Source organism: Thamnophis elegans, chromosome 1, assembly GCF_009769535.1.
Source record: "Thamnophis elegans isolate rThaEle1 chromosome 1, rThaEle1.pri, whole genome shotgun sequence".
NCBI classification, from domain to species: Eukaryota; Metazoa; Chordata; class Lepidosauria; order Squamata; family Colubridae; genus Thamnophis; species Thamnophis elegans.
Genome location: NC_045541.1, coordinates 75,817,352 through 75,840,504, shown reverse-complemented (window position 1 = coordinate 75,840,504; position 23,153 = coordinate 75,817,352). Strand labels below are relative to the sequence as shown.

Genomic DNA, 23,153 nt, shown 5'->3' with positions numbered 1-23,153 from the left:
GACATTACTTCAACTTCCCAGCTGACATTTGTAATACTTTTTTAAAAATTAAATTCTATTTGGACAAGGCAGTATTTTATGAACTAGATTTTACCTATACGTATATGTTTTAAAAATACAATAACTTTTTTAAAAAAGTACACCAAATCTCTGGGTTAAAAACACCCTCGTATAAAAGTGACTCATAGTAAAGAGCCTATTGTAGCAAAATTCAAGTTAAACACACGAAGGTTCGAGTTCATTATACAATACTACTTATGCAGCATTATCCAATAATTGTGTTCAGGATTAACACACAAATTCGAGTTAAGGATGGACCTTGGGAATGGACCTTGGTCTTAAACAGGGAACTATTGTAAATTAACATGGATTTGATATCTAATTTCCTTCAAAGTAGTAATGACTATACACTGTGTAAACTAGTCAAGCAAAACAACGTATTAAGTCTTTGACTCTTCTACCTTCAAAGAGCAGCAGGAAGCGATCCCATCTAAATCTGGGAGCCCACAGCGAGCCATCCACAGGACTTGAAGACGAGGCAGTGCTGTTCCAAGGTCCCTTAAGAAAACAAACACCGGAATTCACCATTACCTATCAAACATCTGTTGTCTGAGCTTAGTTGTTGTTGATATTATCTAGTTTGGATAATGAAACATCTGGAGTGTCCCTATTGGGAAAGTTTTACTTAAATTGAACTATGCATTGGCATTGGTTTAGACACTGACAAATCACCAGAATTTTTAAAATACCATTAGCTTTTTAGGAAGTATCAATATCATTAGAATTATATTGTTAACACCCAGCACCAATACCAAAAAATCCTGTAGCAAGAAATGAGTTAAGATGAGCAGTGGCAGATTAAGGCTCACTGTTACATTAAGCACTGACTAATGTTGGTGCCCCCCTCCTTTGTACATACTGTACAAATTTTCATTGGGTTTTTCTTCTGTCTTAACTTTGTGGTGCCCCCTTGGGCCTGGTACTCTAAGCACGTGCTTAGTCTGCTTAATGGTTAATACACCACTGAAGATGAGCAACTTTTCTAGCAGTGAAGGGCAGATGTAAACTTGCAATAATCTCAATGAACTTCACCTCCAAGTAAGCTAGTACAGGGCAGAGCTGTCTATGACAGAGACAGTTAGGATTATACTTTCCTGTGTAGTTATTTTTGTAGCCTGAAAGTATTTTTAAACTAGTTTACAGGGTAGTAGTATACACAGGGAAGCAGAAATAAATTTCAGAAAAAGGCACTATAAAACCATGTCTATATTGTTGCCAAAAAAATAACAGACATACATCCTTAGCCATTATAAGTTAAGCTCAACTTGAGGCAGACTTTACTTTTATGTCTATTCACAGACTACTAAATCTGGTACATAAAAGTTGATTATTTCAGGAAATTGGTTGCAATGACAATGCATCATTTTTACTACATTATATTACATTAATTTTGTTTATTATGGTATCAAAATAATGGAATCTTTTACTGAATTCATAACTAAAACATGTGTGATTTATAAAATATAAAACTATTTCTAGCATTTATTTGGAATCCCAACATTTAATAATTGCTGAATTCTGGGGAAAAAAACAGGTTCTGATCTCTCGCTGTATAACATCTTTTATTTGAAGGGGAATACTATCATATCCATCCTCGGTTTTATTATACTCAAAAGTTATATATTCCTAATTTTCCCAGTCCCTCTTTGTAGTATGTAATATCCCCAATCATCTTCATTATCACTCTCAAAACCTGCACTAGTTTGCCTGAATTTTTCTTAAAATGTGATATCCAGAACTGGACCCAGTATTCAGTTTAGGCCTTAACTAACTTTGGGTTAGAAGCTAAACTTCTGTTAATATAGTCTAAAAATATATTTTGTACTTTTGCAGCTCATAATATTGTTGTCTCATACTCATTTTGAAATTAACTACTGGTACTATTCCAAGATATTTTTCACAAGTGCTATTACAAACCTAATGTTCTTAATTCTATTTCTATGCATTGACATCTGATTTCTAAATGAAGAATTCTTTGCTTCTGTTAAATTTCATTCCATTTGAATCCATTTATCTAATCTACCAAGAGCATTTTGAATTTTATTTCTATTGTCCTGGAAAATGAACAATTCCACCCAATTTGTGTCATCTATAAAAAACTCTGATATCTCTTCATCCAAATTTCAGGCTCATCTGTGGTTATCCTATCACTAACGTCTTAAAGCAGAGAATACCACACAAGGCAAGGAATCCATCCTTTAGACGACCAACAGGAAGGTGGATAAAAAGGCCTTCAACCAATATTTTACTCCTAATCCATGTTCTGTATATTTGGAGTTTAAAACACTCAAGCATTCATAATAAGAATGCCAAGGTGGCGCAGTGGTTAAATGCAGCACTGCAGGCTACTGCTAGATCAGCAGTTCAGCGGTTCAAATCTCACCGGCTCAGGGTTGACTCAGCCTTCCATCCTTCCGAGGTGGGTAAAATGAGGACCCAGATTGTTGGGGGCAATATGCTGACTCTCTGTAAACCGCTTAGAGAGGGCTGAAAGCCCTATGAAGCGGTATATAAGTCCACTGCTATTGCTATTGCTATAATGGGAGAGAGTTCTGCAAAGTCAGCAAGGAGCCACATCTCTGCTCAGTTTATTAAAACACAGAGAAAATTGTTACATAAAGCTTAAACCAAGCAGGGAAAGAAATCCCAAAGATAGACTAAGGAATGAATGGAAATAATGTCCTTGCAAACTTCACAAAGCTGTAGCACTTCTATTAGAAATATGTGATGCATTTCTTGTTAAATCTCATCTACACGAGAAATATTGTGGGTTAATTATTAAACAGAGACAATATGAGATCAAAGTGTTGAGCCTATTTGGGCATAGGTCAAATGTGGATGAGCCCTTAATCTCTTCCCTCACAAAGTTTCAAAGTTTTCAAAGTTTAATAGCATTTGTATGCTGCCCAATCCCGGAGGACTCCGGGCGGCTAACAATACAAATCAAAAGAATAGAAAGAAAGAAGAGATAGATTTAAAAACACACCATGCACTCCATTCCAAGTGGGGCTGGACCATATTTAGGGTCAACAGCCCCAGGCCTGCCAGAACAGCCAGGTTTTAGTGGCATTACGGAAGGCCGAGAGAGTGGCCTCAATCTCATACCATTATTCAAGTTTTCTAGATTGTGCTGCTTTCTGCCTATGCAATATTGGATAAACATTACAAATTCTGAAGGAAACCTAATTTTGCAAATGAAAGAAAATTAAATATATTACTTTACAAACTACAGTTTATTCTGATTATAGTGGATTCTTTCTCCAGCTAGGTATAGAATTCTAATCTTCTCTATGATAGGAATAATGAATTGACTGGATTCTAACTCACTAGAGTTATGGGTAAATTTTAAGATACTGCAAGATTATCTGCAGGAAAAAAAATAAAACAAAAAACTCTTAATATATTTTAAATCTATAGGAGTAATTGATTACTAATGTCCAAGAATTATGCATAATTATGCTTTTGTAGGCTGGATATAACCAGGTACATAATGTAATATATTTGCATACTGTATTTTTTGGAGTATAAGATGCACCAGAGTATAAGATGGACCAAAATTTTGAAGAGGCAAATTTTTTTAAAAAAGTTTTTACACTCTCCATCTCCCAAAACTGGCCTGTTTTTCATGAAAATGGGCCCATTTTTGTCAAAAAAAGGGCACGCATAGCCTTTAGGAGACTTTTAGAGTCTCCTGGGGGCTGCCCCCCAAAAACAAGCAAAAAACAGCCCATTTTTCGCGAAAACGGGCCCATTTTTTGTCAAAAAAGGGCATGCATAGCCTTTAGGAGGCTTATAGAGTGCTCCTGGGGGCTGGGGGGGGGGCAAAAATGGCCCATTTCCCACTCATTTTTGCCCTCCCCAGTCCCCAGGAGCACTCTGGAAGTCTCCTAAAGGCTATGCCTGGCCATTTTTGAAAAGGGGACGGGATTTCAGGTGGCCAAAAAGGCTATATTCAGTGTATAAGACGCACCCAGATTTTCAGCCTCTTTTTTGAGGGAAAAAGGTGTGTTATACTCTGAAAAATATGGTAGTTTACAGTTTAAGATTTATATCTTAAATCACTACAGTTAAAGAACAGACTTAATCAAGCTTTTCTTATGTACAAAATATAAAAAGTATAGTCAATTTCTCTGAAGAAGAAAGAAATGCTGTAAGTAGTTAGAAATTTGAATATTACTTCTGACTTAACTTTCTGAGTTATTATTTCTTACCTCACAGATGTAAGTATACTTCCATTCAGTTTTAGTTGTTTCAGATTAGGGAGGTAAGAACCTGTAAAATCGGGGGGGGGGGGACACAAATATAAGGAAATATATATGTTGTAATCCTTTCAAACATCTAATTTCAATTATTTTAATTTCACAGTTTGTACATTTGTTTACCATGACATTTGACTGATTTCTGATGTCTAATGTTTTTTTTTAAAGAAACGATGCATTCTATGTCCAACTATATAGCAATAGCAGTTAGACTTATATACCGCTTCATAGGGCTTTCAGCCCTCTCTAAGTGGTTTACAGAGTATTTTAGGCCACTAGTAACTGACATAAAATATAACATTTCCCCATTACTGAACTTGTTTTGCAACTCTTTTTAGGATTGTTGTAAAGCATGTCACCCTGGTTTTAAACAATTCATATGGTCATTAAGTGAACCCTATAGTTTTTTGGCAAATCCAGCATATCAGTTGAGTGGATTTTTTGCCGTATTCCATGGAAAATAACAAAAAAGTCACAAATTGTATTTACTATATTTTTTGGACTATAAGACGCTGTGAACTATAAGACACACATTAGCTTTAGAGGAGGAAAACAAGAAAAAAATCCACCTCTGCCTCCCAACATCCATCTAGTATTCATCTGGCTAGCATCCTTGCAACAAACAGCAAACAGCCTGGTCAGTTTTAGCACGTTATTGCAGCTCCAGCACATGGCTTGTCAGGGCTCCGCTGCATTGCGCCCACCACCAGTTAACTGAGCTGAGCTGCTGCTGCCACCAGGGAACACTGGCGCCTTCGCTGCCGAGCAGTTGATTGGTGATTGGATTTTCCTCATGGAATACTACCAATCAGCTGTTCTAGGTGGCAGGGATTGCCGCTGCCCATTCGCCACCAAATGGACGGCGGTGAAAGGGTGGTGGGGGTAGCGATATGTGGCAACCCCCACCGCCTAGAACAGCTGATCAGTGCCGCACCAGCTCCCCTCCCCCCACTGCAATATTCACTCTGTAAGATGCACAAACATTTCCATCCAATTTTGGGGGTTTGGGAGGGGGAAGTGTGTCTTATAGTTAGAAAAACACGGTATATGTCTGAGGACACTGATCATAACTGATCATAAATGTGAGTCAGTCGGCAACTGCCCAAAGTGGATCATATGACCCTGGAAGGTATAACTCTGAAGATGGGTCATAAGTAGCTTTTTTAGCAATAGCACTTACTCATATACCGTTTCACAGTGCTTTACAGCTCCCCAACAAACTGGGTCATCATTTTACTGACCTCGGAAGGATGGAAGGCTGAATCAACCTTGAGCCGGTCAGGGTCGAACTCCTGGAGTGAGAAGTGAGTTAGCCTGCAGTATTGCATTCCAACCACTGCACCACCACGGCTCAATATAGCTTAAAACTCCACTGTAATAATTGTTAAGTGACTAATCATTAAGCGAAGACTACTTGTAGGTATAACCGCTGTTGTGCTATTTTGTACAAAGAGAAGGAAAGTGGACATAATAGTTCTTAAACATGCAACTTGGCTAACTGCCATGCTGGCTTGGAATCTTCTTAGCACATCCCTTGAGTCCCATGTTGAGAACAGATATTTGAGGGTTATTGCCTATAATAAGTTGTAGTTTCATTAGTATTCTCTAAACATTGAAATTATTTAATAATCCTCCTTTTAATCGTAATTCCATGCCAAATCCACTAAAAGTGGCAATTGGGAAATATTATATTAATGCTGCATTGTAATTGTTTGAAGACATCTATAGTTACTTTAAAAAAAAGTTAAATTCTTTCTCTGGAAAATGAAAGATGCCCTCCCCCATTATCAAAGTAACTTTTTCTGATATAAAAGTACTTTTTGCTAGAAAGTGTGATGTACAGAACAAAATTAATTCATTGGCTTAAAGTCTCTGAATCATTAACCATTTTAGAATGTTCCAGAATTTTCAGAAAAGTAGTAACCTACCATAAATATTTACTTAATATAGATTTTTTAGAAATTTTATCATCCTTCTAATTTTGCTCTTCTAATCCACACAGTTGACTCCCTTTCCTTTCCTTTCCATTTCTCCCTCAGTGTCATCTCTGTGATGTTTTTATTGCCTCAATTTGTATTTTCTCAAGAAAACTGGAAATCGCCCCCCCCCTTATAAGCCACTTGCTACTCATATCTTTCTGATTTTTTTCTATAAAACACACCTTGATAGGGACTATATTATATTCAGACAAGAATGTAAGCATGATGCATAATTTGTATATCACTAACCAAAGAAACTTGTTCATTAGCTATATTTATACTGCCAGCATAATGGCCCTTATAGAATACTTTATTTCGCCAAGTGCAATTAGGCACACAAGGAATTTGTCTCCAGTACAGTAGTTCTCAGTGTACATGCAAAACAAATAACAAATAATCATCATCATCATAATGATACCAAGAAGAGAAGGTAGAAGAAAAGATAAGGATAATAGTAAAACAGCCATACAACATGGGTAAATATAATAAGACAATATTCAGTAGAGTGATGGCATAAGGCAAAAAACCTGTCTCTGTGTCTAGTTGTTTTGGCATGCAATGCCCTATAACAGCATCCCAAACGGAGGAGTTGAAACAGTATATGTCCTGCAAGTGAGGGTCTGTAGATATTTTCTCAGCCCTCCTTCTGACCCACTTAATGAAAGGAAGCTGGTTGCAATTATTATTTTCTGCAGTCCTAACTATGGTATGTTGGACGTGGTGGCTCAATGGCTAAGATGCTGAGCTTTTTGATCAGAAAGGTCGACAGTTCGGCAATTCAAATCCCTACTGCTGCATAACGGAATGAGCTCCTGTTACTTGTTCCAGCTTCTGCCAACCTAGCAGTTCGGAAGCACATAAAAATGCAAGTAGAAAAATAGGAACCACCTTTGGTGAGAAGTTAACAGTCATTAGTCATGCCGGCCATATGACCACGGAGACACCTTCGGACAGCACTGGCTCTTCGGCTTTGAAATGGAGATGAGCAGTGCCCCCAAGAGTCGGGAACGATTAGCACATATGTGCAAGAGGAACCTTTACCTTTTTAACTATGGATCTGTTGAAGTCTGTACCTGTTTGATTGCTAAACCAAACCAGACAGTTACAGAAATACAAACGACAGTAATTCTTCTGTAGAACTGTATCAACAGCTCCAAATGCAGTCTGAGCCTTCTGAATTGATGCAGGAAGAACATCCTTTGTTGTGCTTTCTTAATCATGGTTCTAAAGTTAGGTGTTCATTTCAAATCCTGGGAAAGTATAGAATCCAAAAACTGTTTAAAAATGTCTTTAAAATGAAACTCTGAAACATTATGTGGCAAAAATGTAAGAATTCAGAAAATCTGAAGGGAGAATGCTTTTTCACAGAACTTCAGTAGGTCATGCTTTTCTACAACTATTTGCTTATTATTGTCACTATAATTACAATTATGATAGGATTATATGAGCCCTTTCTAGGACAATGTTATTCTTAAGGGAATATTTTTTTAAATTAACGCTTTTAATATTGAGATATATTCTTTACGCTCACTGAATGAAAGGTTTGAATAATCTTAGACAGAATAAAATTTTCTCTCACCAAAATTTCCCAGACTATTTTCTCTGGTGTTTACACGCATCTCAAGGGCCTTCAGTTGCCGCAGATCATCTAGCCCTGTCAATGCTTTCTGCAATAATAAACAAAAAGATAAATATATGCTATGGGTCTATTATCACAGTACTTCAAGAAACAACTCTCTTCCTAAAATTTATTCAGAAACAGAAAATTTAGTAAGTCAAATATTAATTTTTAATTCTAATTCCTGCATTAACCTTTAATATAACACACAAAGGCAGATATGTCTATGTAATACCAAAATATTATTAAAGAAAACAACTGCTCTATAGTCATGCTGCTTGGGTAAAGGCTAGATTTCCTAGCAATATGAGAATTTAAAAATACAGAATAAAATTAATAACAAAACATGTACAAAATTATTTTCAATTAAAAACCTGGCACCGAAATAAAAGCTACTTCTTTAATTATAATCATTGCTAATAGGAGTACCTTGAAAAAATAATAATATTGAATTAAGTTGGGTGGAGAAAGAAACTTCAGCTATTTATTTTATATTTTGCATTGTTATGTAACCTAGTTCTTATAATGTCAACCCATGACAATCTTCTAGGGCCATGATGGCGAACCTATGGCATGTGTGCCACAGATGGCATGTGGAGCCATTTGTTAGGGCATGCGAGGCATTGCCCTACCCTCCGCGAGCTGCACTGGCTACCGATCAGTCTCTGGATACGCTTCAAAGTGCTAGTCGTAACTTATAAAGCCCTTCATGGTATTGGACCTGGTTACTTGAGAGACCGCCTGCTGCCAATTACCTCCCAAAGACCCATTAGATCACACAGGGTCGGCCTCCTCCGGGTTCCGTCTACCAGCCAATGCCACCTGGCTACTACCCGGGGGAGGGCCTTCTCTGTGGCAGCTCCGGCCCTCTGGAACGAACTCCCCGCAGAGATTCAGACCCCCACCTCTCTCCAGGCCTTCTGAAAAGCCGTCAAAACCTGGCTTTGCCAGCAGGCCTGGGGTTGATGAGTTCCCCTCCCGGCTCGACCTGTGTGGTTGTGTGATTCTTGGCTATTTTAACTACTTGTATTGTGTTCTATGTTCCCCTTTTTCCCCCTTTGAGTTGTTCGACACCCTGAGTCCCTCCCGGAGAAGGGTGGCATACAAATAAAATAAATCTAAATCTAATCTAAATCTAAATCTGTCAGCTCCAGTCCGCATATGTGCACTGGCCAGCTGACTTTGGCCTTCTTCTGAGGCTGTTTTTCGTGAAAAACCGGCCCTACGTGGAAGTTCATGAACAGTCTTCCAATTTGTCTGTAGGACCATTTTTCAACGTCCAGAGCCTTCAGAAGGCTTCTCTGAAGGCTCCAGAGGGAAAAAACAGTTCTACAAGCAAACTGGAAGTGACTTCTGGTTTGTCCATAGGGCCGTTTTTCGCCCTCCGGAGCCAATCAGTCCTATGGACAAACTGGAAGTCACCATTCCTGAACTTCTGGGTTCCCCGTAGGTCTGTTTTTTGCCCTCCTGTGACTTCAGGGAAGCTCCTGAAGCTTCCGGAGGGCCTCAGGGGGAGCGGGCTGTTTTCACCCTCCCCAGGCTCCTAGAAAGCCTCTGGAGCCTGGGGAGGGTGAAAAACCTGTACCGAAAGTGGGTGGGCACTGGTCGTGGGTAGGTGCGCGCATAGCATTATGGGTGTGGCATGCCCACGCATGACCCCCCTGCACTCCCCCCGCTTTTGACATGGGAGCCAAAAAAGGTTAGCCATCACTGCTCTAGAGCATATGGGTAATCGTTGGAAAATGGGAAAACATTTTTACTGTTACATGGATAAGGCAATAATAAGACAATCTGTAAGGTTAAGATCTCTATTTTTGCTATTTCTCAGTCAAACATCTTGTCCAGTTTAAACTTTATTTTGTGTTATATGCTAAAAAAATGCACAGCATTAGAAATCATAAGACACTTACGTAAGACATGTTTAGTGTTTTAGCAGTACCCACAAAAAAACATCCAATGCAAACCAACAAGGGAGAATGTTCAGGGATTAACAGATCTGGGATAGAAAATAATTGAAAACTGGAGTTGTATTCCATGTGGAACTGGTGCATAATTTAGAATCTTTCTCGATACTTGATTCCCTGTGGTCAGGAGAGTCTTAGCACATAACCATCTTGTGCTTATTTTACCCATGCAACACCTCTACTTTGCGAGCTGCACTGATTACCAATGGAGCTTGGAATGCAATAAGAGTTCACCTCGATTCCATGTGTTTATCTTGCTCCCTTCCTTTCCATCTTTATTAATTTTAAATCAATGTTTAATATTTATTATTTCAATATTTTAATGTTTTATCTTGTTGCTTTTGCTTGGTCATAAGCCTCCTAGAGTCACCTCTAGGTGAGATGGGTGGCATATACATTTAATAAATAAATATAATATATTGATTATCACCTCTAAAACCCTTCACAGTTTAGGATCCAAGTATTTATGGGACTACCACTTTCTTATTCTTTCTATCTAGCATGGTTGGCTTTTCCCAACTCTCATCCATAAAGCAATGTCTTTTTGCAAGTCCAAGGAAACAGACCTTTTATCTGTGGCCGTATCTGCCCTATGGAACAGCATTTCTCTAAAACTCACTACTTTAAAGATCTTTAAAGATCTAGCTTTTCCAACAAACTTTGGAGAGCAGGATTGATTACAATCTATTTCTTGCTATTAAATTGAATTTCTGTTTAACTTCATCAGTTTGTTTTGTCTTCCCCAATTTGCTATTAATTTCCAGTGTTTATTCTTATGTTTTAATTTTAGTACATAATACATAACTAGAGTTTCCCTTGTAATTAAGGTAGCATACAAATTAATTAAATGCACAAATAAATATCAGTACATACAATCTCACTTCATCCCTGGAATTGGCAACTGGGTGTGGGAATGTCCAGATAGTGCTGTCATCTAATTCTTTCAGAATGAAGCTTTTTGATCATTAGCATGACTAATATATTTTATCTAGAGAGCATCCTATCAAGGATTAATGTTGTCAGCACAGAGTATGACACAACTCCTAAAATGAAATCTAGTTCCAGAGGCCAGCAATCTCCATTGGTCTTCATGATTTGGGTTCAAATCAACCAACATGAACCAGCTCTATGTTACATTTCAGTTAAAACTTTTTCCAGCATCCCACTTCAGTTTTCAACAACAACAACAATCAATCAATATGATAACAATAGGATTTATTTCTAAATTGCTTTTGTGTTACAGGCCACCAACTATTTATGTTACAGCACATGGCCTTCATCTGTTACTGGATAATCTGTCCTTGATTTCTTACAACTTCCCATCACTGTGCAATTAAAACCGCAGTTGCACTGCCGCCATGCTGTCTAATTGTGACTTGTGTATTTGCATATACCGAGCTAAATAGCGCCCTTCTTTTTTCCCAGAAAGCTTCACCAATTATCTATTTTTGTACTTGTTCAGTTTGCCTGTGGCCTCCCTGTCAAATTCATTTACTTTTATTACCCAAAAATAAGTCTCTGCCAAGAGGGAAAAGGAAGTGATTTTAAATAATGGACATGGTTTGCCAATAAAAATGTTGTTTTTTCCTTACTGATGATTGCAGAGCAGTTAACTGTATATACCCAAGCTTCCAACAGCAAACTAGGCAAATGATATTGACAGAAAAACATTAATATTTTTCACTGAGGGAGGGAGAAAAGAAACAGAACAAAGTATATTGAAATCACTAATTCAGTTATTGCATGTTAGTGAGCAAAATGTATTACTAAATATTATCATTAAATTTTAAAGGCATTGTTGTTGTTAGTTGCAAAGTTGGGTCCGACCCATCGTGACCCCAATGGATAACGTTTCTCCAGGCCTTCCTGTCCTCTACCATCCTCTGGAGTCCATTAAGCTCACGACTACTGCTTCAGTGACTCCATCCATCCACCTCATTCTCTGTCATCCCCTTCTTCTTTTGCCCTCAATCTTTCTCAGCATTAGGCTCTTCTCCAGTGAGTCCCTCCTTCTCATTAGGTGGCCAAAGTATTTGAGTTTTATCTTCAGGATCTGGCCTTCTAAAGAGCAATCAGTTAAAGGCATATTTTGTATTAATAAGCTAAATGCCATCAGCAATGGAAGCTCACAGCCAATTTATGCTAGTCAGTTTCAGCACAACCCCTTCATAGGGTTAACTGTTGTAGGAAAAGAAATTAGAGAGGAGGTATGCTAACTTGAGCTCTGAAAGAAAAGGCAGGATATGCTCTACATTTATCAAGCTAATGGAAAAATGCCATGATTGGGTTCCATGGAAGACAACAAGCTATAAGAGTGAATAGATTCTGGTAACTGGAAATCTTAAGAATGTCATACTTTGCAACCCATATTGTTCCCTAGTATAGGTCTTCTGCGTGAGCAGGAGGTTGAACTTGATGACTTCCAAGGTCCCTTCCAACTCTGTTACTGTTAACTGTTCTTGATTATTTGCTATGCTGATATGATGGGTCTTGGACTCCGTTAAAGTATGATGGTCACTACCTTAATATCCAATTTAAATAAGAGCATGAGTAAGAAATCATTTTTGCAAGTAGGGTCTACATTTTGAAGGTCTGCATGGGACACATATTATTAATTTTAAAATTATTTTGAAAACAGTAGTTTTACTTTTAGAATTGCTCACCAAATCATTGATGTCCAAATTTAGCTACTATTATGTGCACGGTCTGAATACTGAGCATTTGATCCATAATGGCATCGTTTTTGTTCCAGAAAATACAAGAAAAGATATGAAAACAGAAGGAAACAGTGGCAGAACAATGCAGCTAGGTGAGTAATGAGTTGGAAGGTTACATGCATGACATCTGACATTCGATTTACAACACAATTCAGTAAATAATTGTAGTAGTTATCGATATAGGAGGCAGAATGTAATGGAAATTCTAAACAACATTCCCCACACTCTGGATCCCTTAAATTGCACTGTTTAAAACCAGCAATTTATCTTATACATATTTGCTTTAAAAATTGGAATAAAAAAAGATTGCCAGTTTAATAAAGATGTTGACTATAGCATCTTATTTATTTTAGAATTTTTCTCAGCTGCATTTCTTTTGGCTTTCTAAGCAACAAGTTTATTTACTTTGCATCAACAGACACAAGGGGAAATGGTTTTCATCTATATGAAACTTCATTTTTTCAAAATAAAGAGAATTTTCCCAATTACGTGCCTTAAAAAAGAAGGCAAAGGATTTCTCAAACTCCTTTCCCACAGAGAAAATTACATACTGGTTTGTTGTGCCCGATTCACAACAAAGTACAAGCTATCAACTAAATACCCTATGGCCAAGGTTATGAACTGCACCTTAGGCTTTTTTCAGGTTTTAATTAGTTAACCAAATAAAAATGCTTGATACAATAGACTTTTTTTTAAAAAAGATGAACTTTAGCCTCATTCTTTTCAAAGAGAATGCAGCATTATTGTTTTATCAACACAAAACATTTAAATATTAAAAGAATGTGAATGTTAATAAATTTGCTGAACAGAGACGATCGCCCACAAGAGAAGCTCTGAAAAAACACTAAACGAGCTCAAACACATTGCAGCAACCTTGAACATCACAAAAAGGAAATAGAATATCTACATAACACTTTCCAATAAAATGGATATTCACACAACTTTATCATAAAGTGCATAACCACTTAATCCACTACAACACAAACAGCACAAACTATGAAAAGGATAACGTCACCACACATCAAAATCATCTCAGGAACAACCACCAGTCATGGCATCATGTAGCACACAAAGCAACTAAAGCTCTCCAAAATATCTTAAGTAACCCAAAAGACCCAGAATTCCCAGAAGAAAAAACAGGTACAATATATAGTATAAGGACTATAACAGCCATTATGTAGGACAAACAGGCAGAACTTTAGCAGAGGCATCTATGAATACCAACTAGCGGTTTAGAAGACATGATGAAAACTCTCTAATCAAACAACACATGAACTGAGTTAACCATAATTTCAATTGAAAAACTATGAACATGCTAGACAAAGTTAACTCCAAAAACACTAGAGAATTCCTGGAAGCTTAGCAGTCAGACAAATCAGCCATCAACTGGGACATAGAGATAAACAATATCTACATATCATTCAAAAGAGCTAATCAAAAACTATCCAGAGCTGAAAAAGCTTCTTGCATGAGAAGCAAAATGTTTTCTAAGAAAAACCAAGAAAGTCCAGTTGCTTCTTGAAAAAGCACCTTTGGGACAATTTCTACAAGCAAACAACCAAGCTCAGAGAGAACAAAAATCCTACTGAGAAAACAGTTGCTTGGATCCAGCAAGAGCTTGTTGCTAGTGAAAAAGTTTCAGCCAACAAAAAGAGTTTGTTGGCTGAAATGGGAGGAGAAATGTTAATTATCCATTTCTGTTCATTTTGTAATCCTCAACATCATTCTAAAATGTATTCTGGAGACTGAGGGTACTCCAGAACATTATAGTATTGGAGCCTGACAAAGAAAAATATCACCCCACCTTCTAACTTGCTAGCAAGAATGAGCTGCATAGAATTACACAGAGAATGCTTCTGTGGACAGAGATGAAGTTAGATCTTGCCCAGTATTCTGGAGTATTCTTACTTAAACACATGTGGATGAGGAAAATACTTCAAGTTAGCAACAGAATGTAAGGCCAACATGAAATTATTTCTTAAAAGCTGTTAAGGAGTACAAAGCATTTTTAAAAAGTGTAACTAGTAGAACTATTCAGATATTCCAGATAAGTTATTTTAAGATAGGTTAATCCTACTAGCATGGTAAACAAAATAATAAACATAAATCATTGGTGTATCATATTTACAAATTTAATTGTATTAAAAGATTCCCTAATTTGAGTCTTTAATAACTAAATAGAAATTGGTGCAATATAAACTGGGTTTCATGATTTCCAATCACTCAATCTGAACAAATTTATAGTTGTGAAAAAAACAAATTATTCAAAACAATATTCAGTGGTTCCATCTAACTGCAATATTTTCAGATATGCCAAAGTAGTGCAATGGTCATTAATGTATCTAATATAGATACAATAGCATGGTATATACTCACCAGTTTATGGGGAGAAAGATATTCATCCACAAGTAGCTCTTCATCTTCTTTAATAGATGGATTGGGGTTCAGGAGACCTTGCCAGCTGAGATCTGTAACCCTAACTGTTGCTGAACCTGGTCTTGAGGTCCTATCAAGTTTCCAGTTTAGCTTCATTTCAGAATGCCCTAAATGTTAAAACAGAAGAATGCAAGCTCATTATTTGAATCCTGTATTTATTTCATGTATCATAAGCTAAAACAATGCTAAAAATTTATGAAGATTGAAAAAATATAAAATATTTACTAATCAGAATGATATGCTTAGTTTTATATGCATATAGGTTTTATATCTAACTAACAACTGTGAAAAAGGTTGTGCAAGCTGTTTATATTTGATACTATCTGTTTTTAATTAACAGATATAACAAAACAGTTAAAATGTTGGACAGGAAATCAAGTTCAAATCGCTATTCACAGTTGCTGAGTAGAACATAGTAACTGGCAAAACCTATCTCACAAAACTTATCTAAGATTCAACATTTTTAGAAATGTTATATTCCTAATTTATATGACTCCAAACGAATCTTGTAACCATATTTAAATTTGAATATAAGTTTGGAAATAATTAAAACACTATTAATTTAAAAAAAATGGGCTCAAAATGCAGTAGGTTTTGATAGTGATAAGGATTAATGGTAATAAGATAGGAAAATAAGTCATTATATGGAAATGCACACTGTATGAATTATTATAAAACAAACTATGTGCTGGACACTATAGCTATTATACATTGATATTCATATATAGCTCACAGCAGGTGGCAGCATCTAGTTGGTCTTCGCAGCACTTGAAAAAGAGCTAAGCAAATCAGACCTAGTTAATACAGCTCAGCTGGCAATCTGCATTAGTACAACCCTCACTTTCTGAACAATGCTAAAAGTAGCCAGAGTGAATTTAAACAAATGTCATATATCCATACTGATACAACCAGACTTCAAATTAGGGAAATTATATCTGATATTTAAACATGGAAACAAAATTAATTTGATTCTAATTATATTTAAACTCTAAATTGACAAATTAATTATTAATAATTAAAGTTATGTGCTACCAAAGTTTCAATGATACTGAGCAGATCATTTTCTTAACAAATTATATGTTATTCATAAAATCAATGGTCATGACATTAAATAAAATATCATAACAATCATCAAAACAAACCCAATTTGTAAGACTTTTCTATTGTATCGAACAGAAGAAATAATTTATCATTCAAGCTTTCATCTACTTCAAAGAGTAATTATACTGTTCTGATTCTCTAACACTGCCCTCCAACTGCAATTGGGGTGGAGATTTCTGAATGCTTGTATATCAGAGTTCTCTGGGTGATGTGGAAACAATATTCTGGTGGAGGAGAGGAGGAATTCTAATGATCAAAATTCTGTTAAGCTAAAAAAAACCCTCAATCTTTCAATCGGTCAAGAGAAACTGCAGAAATGATAGATGATCTATTAAATCCCTTTTTAGGTTGCATCTTAGATGAAGTTTATGACATCTTATATAATAAACAAAGAAATGATCAATTGTGTAATGTGTAATTCTCATTTATGATATGTAGAACAACCACGAGATACTTAGATAAAATATTTTTAGTGTTATGCAACAACAAGAGAAAAAAGTGCAATAATATATAATTTTGTTGAATCCATGCTGTTCTCTGAACTTGGTTGTTTACTTGAAGATATTTAATTACCCAACTAGGTAACATCATCAGTGCACCAAGAACTCTGCAGTTCAATCCTAAAATACATATATTCTTTTCTATTAGAATTTATAATTCTCATGAAAATACAGATAACAATGTCAAAACAGTGAATCACTTTGCGTAAAATAAACTGCTTTATCCAACACTTCAGTATAATAGAGCTGGTTGAATATCGGGGAGATGAGGGGTGAAATCCAATTAAAAAACAAAGAGTTCCACTGTTTGGGAAGTTATTTATAAATTTTGAGGATTGATGATTTAATATTTGAAGTTATATTCTGATTTTTGTTTCCCAACATTGTTCAATTATCTGATTTTTGTTTAGACCTACTTTAAATAGAATAGCCAGTTCCATATTTATACAACAAAAATAAAATGTGTTGTATTACAAAGTTACTAGTGAACTAAAATCCAAGCTAGTATTCACTAATACATAACAGCTGCATTAAGTACCACACCCAGTAGCTCCTTTCCAACATTTAGAGGAACAACACAATCACAAAACTTGGAAACAAATTAAAAAGTAGGATGCTTGGTAATGCAATCTTCTTGATAACAAGGAGTATACTTCTATTATAGAACAGCAAAACCCTACAATGTAGCAATGTAATGGCAATAATGCACAACTCTTTTTAATAGCATTACTTGAACTATAAACTAACACAATACAATATTGGTGCAAAGTGCCAATTACTGAAGATGCATGAATACTCAATATTTTTTTCTGCAATCTTCTGAAAATGTTTGAGATATTCCAATTTTAATTTTTGCTTCTAAACTCTTATTTCTGACCCAGAAACATCTGTTTTATTTGTTCTATAATTAATTTTTATTTAAACTATGGTATTATGTCCCACTTTTCAAAGACAAGGCTGCAAAAGCAGACCAGTGATACAGATATTTCAGGGTAAAGGTTGACAACAAAAATAATTAATCTTGTGCCCACTTAAAAGTAGGTGAACAGAGCTTTGCTCTCCTGTCTTGGAAGGCAATTCCATTATTAAGGTGCCATACAATGTGCCAATATCTTGTCCTCAACAGTCACAATCCGGCCAGCCAAAAGTGACAAAGCCCAAGATATAAGCATTCTGCTGACCCAAGCATTACTGTATCACAGCATTTCAAATCAATGGGACTTTTCAGGCTGTCCTCAAAAATAATTCCATATAGAAGTACTGTTATGATTAACTTGTAAGTGCTGAATACTTGAACAATCAAGATAAAGCTTTACAAGGGATATACCTGTCAAACATACTGAGATTCTACCAATTGAATATGTGATCAAATATAAGTATGGAATGCAGACACATAATATTTGTAGATTAGAGAAGTTAGTTTGAAGCAGAACATATAGTGCATTCTTCTGAATGTCTTTAAGAACTATGAATACCATTTTAGCTTTAGTTTGTAAAAGTGATTTATTATGTCATCAAGAAACTATGTCAATTAGCTCCTAATGGAAAAATTGTTATTGCCTACAGTATTCATGTATTAGCTTACATCACATAAAACCTGATCTTGTTATATAAGACTTTGTTGTAGATAAACTAAAAGCTAAGAGCACATAGATACAGCTTTCATTGTAAACATGAATAAACAATTCTTTTTACTTCCTGGATAATAACATTTGTTTATGAATAATAATGAAAAGGTCAGTTAAATTTTTTTAATTACAGTATGGAGTTTTCATTAAATGTATCTTCATATAAAAAGCTATTTTAAAGCAATATTTATTTGTCAATTAAATGTACCAATTGACTTCAGATAATCAATAATCTTTGATTATCGTCTTGGGGGAACTATACCTTCAGCTAGGTCCCTAATTTTGAAACCAATGGAAAAGAACAATTATCACTCTAGAAAGACTGCATGGTGAAAAGAGTATATGTTCGTCCCTGAGTCTTTCTCCATTTATTAATGGTAAACAGGAGAAATCTGTGTACTATGAAGATCAGAGAGAAAAAAACAACAAATGATAAACAATGCAGACCCAATCAGGTATACAAAAAAGGTAATACTGTACATGGCTATTTGCATCAACCCAATTTGTCATGGCTTTCAGCAGCTGTTTAGGCCCGTGATGGCGAACCTATTGCACACGTGCCTGGGGTGGCATGCAGCGTCCTCTCTGTTGGCACGCGAGCTGTCAATCCAGTTCAGCTCCGTTGTGTATGCATGCGCACCTCTTGCCGGCCAGCTGATCTTCGGGTCTCTGCTACACATGCGCAGGGGATGGTGTGTGTGTGCGTGCACATGCACAGGGGGTTTGGTGGGCATGTGCACATGTGTGGGGGTGGAGCGCATGCATGGGGCCATGCACGCATGCATGGGGGTGGGGCTCGTGTGCAGGGCCATGCGTGCATTGCATTTTGGGGGTTCAGGCGTGCGTGTGCTTTGGGCACTTAGTCCGGAAAAGGTGAACCATGACTGACCTATGCATTTGGACTTCTTTGGAGGCCTTCCTCCAGATACCCTCACAAAGGTATTTTATACATTTTTATGCTACATTTTTGTATCTTTAAAATTGTTATTTTATCACTATTTACTTGTCATGCCATCCACCATGTCTGTTTCCAACAGCAACTCCACTTGCAGAATACCAATTTGAGCTATTTATCTTCTATTTATCTTCTTGAAATGGCACTGAAGTTCTCCTGTGGTAAGTAAAGGGAAAATTGAATGGTAATTACTTAATGTAGATTCAAAATGTTATTGCTGTATATTTTACATAGGCCAGATACTTTATAGATTTATTGTAGATATAGAATTCTATTTATAATTTCCAGTGAAGAGATGTAATGTTTAAAATAACAAGTTAAGTTCATTCGTATCTATCATTATTAAGTTCTAAAAGTCAATGTAAGATATTGACATTTCAATAAAAGGACATACATCCCACATACCTTATGGAACATTTTCTCTTCTGCTCCCAGATCCACTTGAAAATCTTTGTTCTACACTGCCTTTAACACAGATGGAATTAATGTGAATCAAGGATAGGATTTTTTCTTAAAAGAATTTATTCCAAGCAAAAGCCACTTCCTTGACTTTTAACAGCAAATGGAAACTGATCTAGATATGAGTCATCTTCTTTTTCAGCATTGCTGATGGCAGAAAGATTTTTAACAGCTTCTGTTTGTTTGCTTCATTTCTATTTTGCTTTTGATGCTTGTTTCTTTCTTAATTAAATGGCTAGGTTTTATTTGTAAATATTAATGAATTTAATTGTTCAAACTGACTTGCATATGATTTTAGTTTTTGAAGTTAAAGGAAGTTTTTCCATAGAAGAAAATTCCAAGATGTGGAGAAGGGAGGTGCTATTTTGCTCTAGCTTCTATTCATAATGAATGTTATTACCTAGGTTCTCAAATACCTTAGGGGTAGAATACAGAAGTTATACAGGATATTTCAGAGTTCAATCTTCTTATTTTTTCTCATAAAAGAAGGAAAGGTAAAAAAAATAATGAAGTTGGGCAGGTGCAAAATAGAGCACCTGATTGAAAAATACTTGGCAATTTGTTGATTTCCAATTGTATCATTTCATTCACCACCCAAAACTGTACAATTTAAATAGGAAGTTATATCTAAATGTAAATCTTCACTTGAGCATGAATTTTATTGATGACCTTGTGCTAAATATTTACCTCTACCTATTTTAATTCACAGGATTGTTGCAAGGATTTTATGCAAAATGCTGAGGTAGAAAAAATGTATATAATTCTTTAGAAGAAATGTAAACATACCATAGCAGTGGGGGGGGAAACAGTATTGCAAATGTTTCTATGGCAAAATCTAATCTGTACCACATTTCATTTACAATTGAAGAAGTACATTTATTTTTAATGAACAATTATCATACCAGTTATATACATTTAGTCATCAATTTATAACCCTTTGTTTAATAACCAAAGTCAAAGTGACACACAAAAACGTGGCTTATGACTGTTTCTCACACGATAATTGCAGCATCTCTGAGATCATGTGAACCTTCAGATGCTTGGCAACTGGAATATATTTATGATGGCTGCAGTGTCCCAGGGTCATGTGATCATGTTTTGCAATCTTCTGATAAGCAAAGTTAATGGGTAAACCAGATTCACTTAAACATTGTTAAATGAATCTGGCTTTGCCATTGACTTGCCAGAAGTTACCAACTTAACAACTAACTTAACTGCAGTGACTTTGCTTGTCAGAAGTCATTAAGTGAATCACTGCAGTTATCAAGTTAACAATTATGATAGGAAAGGTCATAAAAAGGAGCAAAACTGTCTTGCTTAGCAAAGGAAATATTGGGCTCAGTTGTGGTCATGTTGATGACTGCCTGTCTTTAACAAGTGTGACCTTACAACACCATAAACATTACTATTTGGAAACAACATTTGAAAATCTTTGAATTGAAACCTTTTGAAGGCTGCCTCTAGCTTCAAAGACCCAAGTTTATATAGCTCTGATTGAAGAGTATGTGAAAATACTGTTTGTCTATTTCTTGAATAGTATCAGAAGCCACAAAGATAAAATATTAGATGACATAGTAAACGCATCCAATCAAGATACAGTCGGGCAGCCTAGAAGTTTAATGAACAAATCTTTTCTCAAAATTAATTTCAACTATGCTTACCCAGAAAGACAAATTATCAATTTTGATGCCATAAAAGTCTTTCTCACCAGAGTAGGCTAACCAATGACACAGAGTAAGAAGTGTATGTGTATGTTTTTATCTTACATTCTGGGCTGATCAGGAATTCTTAGCATCTGTTTTATCTGCTAACATCATGGTAGTTTTAGAAAGCTGATGGCGCTTATTTATTCCCAATTTCTTCTGATGGTGTAAAGTTGCAATAACTTATTTTCCGATTGGACTGCTTATTTGTCCTAAGACTTTTTAAATGTGCACAATGGGAACCACATGGCTAATGCTGTGATTTGTATAAATAGTTATTTCAAATAAGATCAATTTTCATTGAGTACAGGACAAGCTGCTGGATATATGGGCATATGATTTAAGATTGCCCAAAGCTAATTTTGTGAAAGATTTCAGACTTTACCATGCTTTATTATTCTTGTTCAAAGGCAATAATCTTTATGATACTGAATTACTGTACTGCATTTTGAAGGGATCTGATTATAAAGATACAGGAGAGTTCAGAGTTTAACTAGGGGTATGCAAAGATTTATATGCATTGTGCTGACTTAACTACTGGGGAGGTACAAGTAACGAATAGGTAGTAACTCACCAACTATTTATTAAAATGTGGTAACAAGTTCTAGAACATGACTCAAAATTGATTATACACCAACAGTAATCATAAGCCATTTCCTACAGAAGCTTGAAGTCCACTCTTACTATAAAGTAAATTTAGCATTATATTTCAGGCTACTTAGGAAATAAACTATAATACCAGTGGGCCAATTTCAAGTAAATAAGTGGAGAGAATGATAAATCTGCAAAAACTGTAAGTACTCAATTTGGTTTTTCATCCAAAATTTGAAGAATCAAAAGAAAACACATGCCTTTCTATTGAAGAAAACTAGTCTCTTTCACATATCTGTGTATTTGTTAAATCTATGATAGTTAATAGAACAGTCAATAAGTGCTACCTAATATGCTATGGCATCAATTTCATCTATTATTTGTGCAGTTCACATTAGGTAAATATTTAGCAGCATTTCACATTTTATATTCAGGGTACAGATTCCTGAAAATTTTTTAACTTCCATGCTTTGAAGCATCATATCCATCCACATCCCTGTTGATTTAAAATGCAGTCCATTCCATTGCAATAGTGTTGATTTTTCAGTGAGGACTGGAATCCAGTGGCTCAAAAATAAATCCCCTCTTTTAGTAGTTATTCCTGAAAAAGGTTATTCTTGAATATACCTTTCTGGGCTTAGAGTTTTAAGTCAAGGGAACTACCGGTGGCTACTTGACTTTGGCATTAATTGTTTCCTAAGTCAAAGCACACCGTGTAGAGTAACTCCCAAGTAATAACGAGCAGTTTATTTGTTTATTAAATTTGTTTGTAGCTCATCCTGCTGCAAGGTGACTTAAAAACATCGGGATGCTATAGAACGCACTTCCCCATCAATTGAAAAAATGCGGCAAAAAGGGCAAATATAATACTTGGCCTTGAATTTAAAAAAAAACCTCAGTCATTTTAAAAAAAATGGAGAATCCCTTTCCTACCTGCTTCTAATTTCTTGCGACTGCCGGCAGAAGGAAAAAAAAGACACCACGGCGCGTCAAAAGAAAAAAGGGAAATGAAGCCCTCATCGAGTCACGCCTGGCAGGATACAAGCCTCTCAAGGCTTCCACCGGCGTCCCGGGGACTCCCTCGTCCTTGGTCCTTTCAGCCCTCCCAGGCCTCTTCCAAGGATTAGCGTGTGTACGCAAGGCCTCGAGTTACCTTGGCAACCGCCCGATTTGAATACACTTG

At 36.0% G+C, this 23,153-nt stretch overlaps 1 protein-coding gene across 2 annotated transcripts in view; it reads right to left on the bottom strand.

The window, feature by feature from the left end:
- Nucleotides 1-23,153, bottom strand: part of LRRC56 (leucine rich repeat containing 56) — a 53,614-nt gene that overhangs the window by 21,242 nt on the left and 9,219 nt on the right. Inside the window, exons 1-6 of one of the 2 annotated variants that reach the window (XM_032226697.1) lie at nt 22,904-23,091; nt 19,266-19,373; nt 14,974-15,140; nt 7,878-7,965; nt 4,272-4,332; nt 462-558 (exon numbers count right to left, since the gene is read on the bottom strand). In XM_032226697.1, the coding sequence (XP_032082588.1) occupies nt 462-558; nt 4,272-4,332; nt 7,878-7,965; nt 14,974-15,140; nt 19,266-19,284 (432 nt within the window). In that variant the 5' untranslated portion in view covers nt 19,285-19,373; nt 22,904-23,091. Of the gene's footprint in view, nt 1-461; nt 559-4,271; nt 4,333-7,877; nt 7,966-14,973; nt 15,141-19,265; nt 19,374-22,903; nt 23,092-23,153 lie in introns of those variants that run through there. The other variant, XM_032226687.1, reaches the window with a different exon arrangement.